The sequence below is a fragment of the Pteropus alecto genome, unplaced genomic scaffold (assembly GCF_000325575.1).
Source record: "Pteropus alecto unplaced genomic scaffold, ASM32557v1 scaffold123, whole genome shotgun sequence".
Lineage (NCBI taxonomy): Eukaryota > Metazoa > Chordata > Mammalia > Chiroptera > Pteropodidae > Pteropus > Pteropus alecto.
In genome coordinates this window covers 4,716,135-4,719,450 of record NW_006433950.1, presented here as the reverse complement: position 1 = coordinate 4,719,450, position 3,316 = coordinate 4,716,135, and the positions used below count along the sequence as shown (strand labels likewise).

The 3,316-nt window shown below is 39.1% G+C and overlaps 1 protein-coding gene across 1 annotated transcript in view; it reads right to left on the bottom strand.

Annotated features, from left to right (window-relative positions):
- The window catches only part of RBL2 (RB transcriptional corepressor like 2), a 42,905-nt gene extending 42,706 nt beyond the window's left edge, over positions 1 to 199 (bottom strand). The window contains exon 1 of the mRNA XM_025044598.1: positions 2 to 199. Within this exon, the coding sequence (XP_024900366.1) occupies positions 2 to 73 (72 nt within the window). The 5' untranslated portion in view covers positions 74 to 199. The remainder of the gene's footprint in view (position 1) is intronic.
- Positions 200 to 3,316: the final 3,117 nt, after the last annotated feature.

Here is a 3,316-nt window from a genome sequence, read left to right as displayed (position 1 = left end):
CCTCCTCCTCAGAGGCTGCAGCAGCCGGAGGGGGTGGCGGGGGCGGCGGCGATTGGTCGCCTCCCGATGGCATAGCGCACCCCTGGCCGGCCGGTCCTCAGGTGAGCTGAGGGTTCGGGCCCGTAGCCATTCAAACCGCGAAGCGCCCGCCCGTCGGCCGCTTATACAGCGACTGCGCTGCCGCTAACAACGCTTGGCTTCACGCAGGCACCCGTAGTTCTGAGCACGGCCTGATGGGAAATGTAGTCCGGGCCGGAGGCCCAGGGGGATCAAAAACCATTAATTAAAAAAATTTTTTAAATGAACTCTTGTAGTCTCTCTCTGGGCTGAAATAAAAGCGGCTTCTCTACATTTTAAGTAGCGCTCCGTCCTAAGACCATCCAGCCGGGCTCTAGTGAAGAAAAACATCCAAAACACATTAGTTTCATGTGCAGGTTGAATGTCCAAGATGTCCCGAGAAGGAATCCCCATCACCTCTGTGTTCTTATCGGCAAAATAAGGATTTCAAAGGGGCTGTCCGCCGAAGTTCATTTTCAGCGTCGCTCCTAATTTCTAGTTCTTTACTAAGTTAAATTTTACTTGCGTCTTTAACATAATTATTGATTTTTTTAAAGCAGTAATTTCTTCTCCCACCGTTGGGCCAGTATACATACATTCGCTGTCAGTGTCTTTATTTGTATTATCCTCAATCACCCAATTGGCTTACCTTTATTCTTTTATTTTGCTTTCTTTTCATATATAAAGGCTCGGATCACTTTATCTCCAATCTTTCATTTATAAATAGGTATAGTATAAAATATTTTCATGCTTGAGAAGCCAAAAGGCATTGCTCAGTGAGGCTCGTAAAATAAACCGAGAAGAAATATTGGGACAAAAGCAAGTTTTTTAAGCTTTAATAGGAGTAGGGAAGATGGGGAGGAAACCTGGAGGTAGGAGAGAAGGAACACCGGAAAGATAACAAGATGCTTCAGGAACAATTTGGAGAGACCATGAAACCCTAGTCGTAAACCCTGTAAAAAAAAGTCACAGTAATTAGGGTAGGATTTGCTCTATCAATGCTGATTTAAGGTGATCAAGGAAGGACAAGAACAGAAGTTGACTACAACTGCTTTATAAATATTTGTAAATAAGCTTATAAGATATTCCTGTACTTAGGTGAGGAATACTAAATTTTAAAATATTGCTTATTTTTGTTTCCATCATCAAAAAAAATTTGAATTGTTTTTGAGATAAAATTCTCTTTACTGTTTTTAGTAAAACAATGTAACTGAAGTAAAATTGATGGGTCATAAAACATCAAATATGTATTTTATTAAAATATGCTGCTTGTTAATGTCTATTTTCAAAGTCAGCAGACTCTAAATATTAGCAATTTGACACTATAATCCACTTTAAAAATACACTTACAAAACTTTTAACTAGAAATTTTATATCATTCCTTTTTCTTCTTTACCTCATATTCCCATTCTATCCCAACGAAGTTTTATCCTAATGTTTTGTGCTTGAAAGTCCTTTCTTGATTTAGTATTTTATCAAAATGTATGTGGCAAATTAATTTTTTCAGGTATCCTTCTGTCAGATTCATTGAGGTAAAATTTGCATGCAGTAAAACTATTTTACGTGTACACTTCTATGAATTTTTAAAAAGAAATGTCTACCACAATCAACATATACATTTCCATCAACCTGTTTCCCAGTGTCCCTTTGCAGTATAAACCCCTCCTCACACATCCCCTGGCAACTACTGATCAGTTTTCTGTCCCCAGCTACCCCTCTTTTCCAAAATGCCGCGTAAATGTAATCATACACTATGTAGACTTTGATTCTGGCTTCATTCGACTTAACATGCCTTTCAGATTCATCCAAGTTGCTGCATGTGTCAGTTCTTTGTTCTTTTATTGGTAAGTCATAGCTACTGCATGAAAGTCCCAACATGTATCCATTTACCAGTTAAAAACATCTGGGTTGTTTCCAGTGTTTGGTGTTTGTGATTATGAGAAAAGCTACTATAACACTGATGTGTATGCTTTTGTGTGATACAAGTTTTCATTACTCTTGGATAGATACTTGAGTGTACTCTGGGCTGAACTTTGTCCTTTCCCCCACCCCCCAGCCCAAGTTCATGTTAAAACCCTAACCCCTAATGTGACTGTACTTAGTGATAAGGCTTTCATTAGGTAGCTCAAGTTAAATGTGGTCTTAAGTGTGAGGCCCTAATCCAATAGGAGTGGTAGCCTTATAAGAAAGCCACACGCAGCATCGAGAAAAGGGCACATGGGCACCCAGAGCAAAGATGCCGAAACAAGCTAAGAGAGTGGTGTTGCTGGGTTTAAGGTAAATAAATGTTAAACTTTATAAGACACTGCCAAATTCTTTTCTAAAGTGGCTCTATCACTTTGCATTCCCAGCCACATCAAGATTTAAATTTATTGCCCGTGATGGTGAGGCAGTAAGTGTTAAATTCCATTCAGATTGAGTTATCATATGACTGGTACCAGATTGTGGCTTCAAGTGTGTTTGCAATTTGCTTATGTTTCCAAAAAATATTTTCTAAAAAGGTGCGTTGCTACCAGCAAAAACTAATCATTTGTTTGAATTTCCACTTTAGGAGGCTATCTACTTTGGCAGGGCCAAAGCCAATTTCACCAAGTATGTGAACAGTCTCTTGCTGGGAGCTAAGTTAACTGGCATTGTGTGATTGATTTCAGTCAGGCATTCTTATCTGTTATGGACTAACGCTATGAGCCAAGTAGGTTTGCCCCTTGAACCTGCTTTATTTATTTTGAATGAGAATCTGCCTGCTAAAAATTCAATTAACAGTATAAACTACAATTAGCTACATTTAATACACAGGGAAGACTTGGTATTCTGGAATAAAAAGAACATGCCTTTTTAGCCTTTTCTGTCGTCATAAACAATTAAGATCTGGCGATACTTATGGGGCTTGTTGGAGTAGATATTGGGCTATATACCCCAATCTGCTTTTTACTGCTGTTTTTAAACATTTTTGTCCTTTTTTCTTTTCCTTCCTGCATTCAGGCTATAAAATGTTTCTTCTTTACACTGGAGTCACCATATGACCTGTCGGTAATTCTTTTTCTCCTTTCTCTTATTAGGGTGAGGGGTACTTGCAAACTCAGTACCTGAGATGGCTGGAAATGCGTATCAAGTTAAAGCCCAACAAGCAGTGAGTGAAGGCCTTGCTTTGAGTGGAGGGCATGGATGTTAATGACTGAGTTTCGATAAATCAATCATGACCACAAATAAAGACACTGAATAACCAAAGCAATCTTAAGAAAGAAGAACAAAGCTGGAG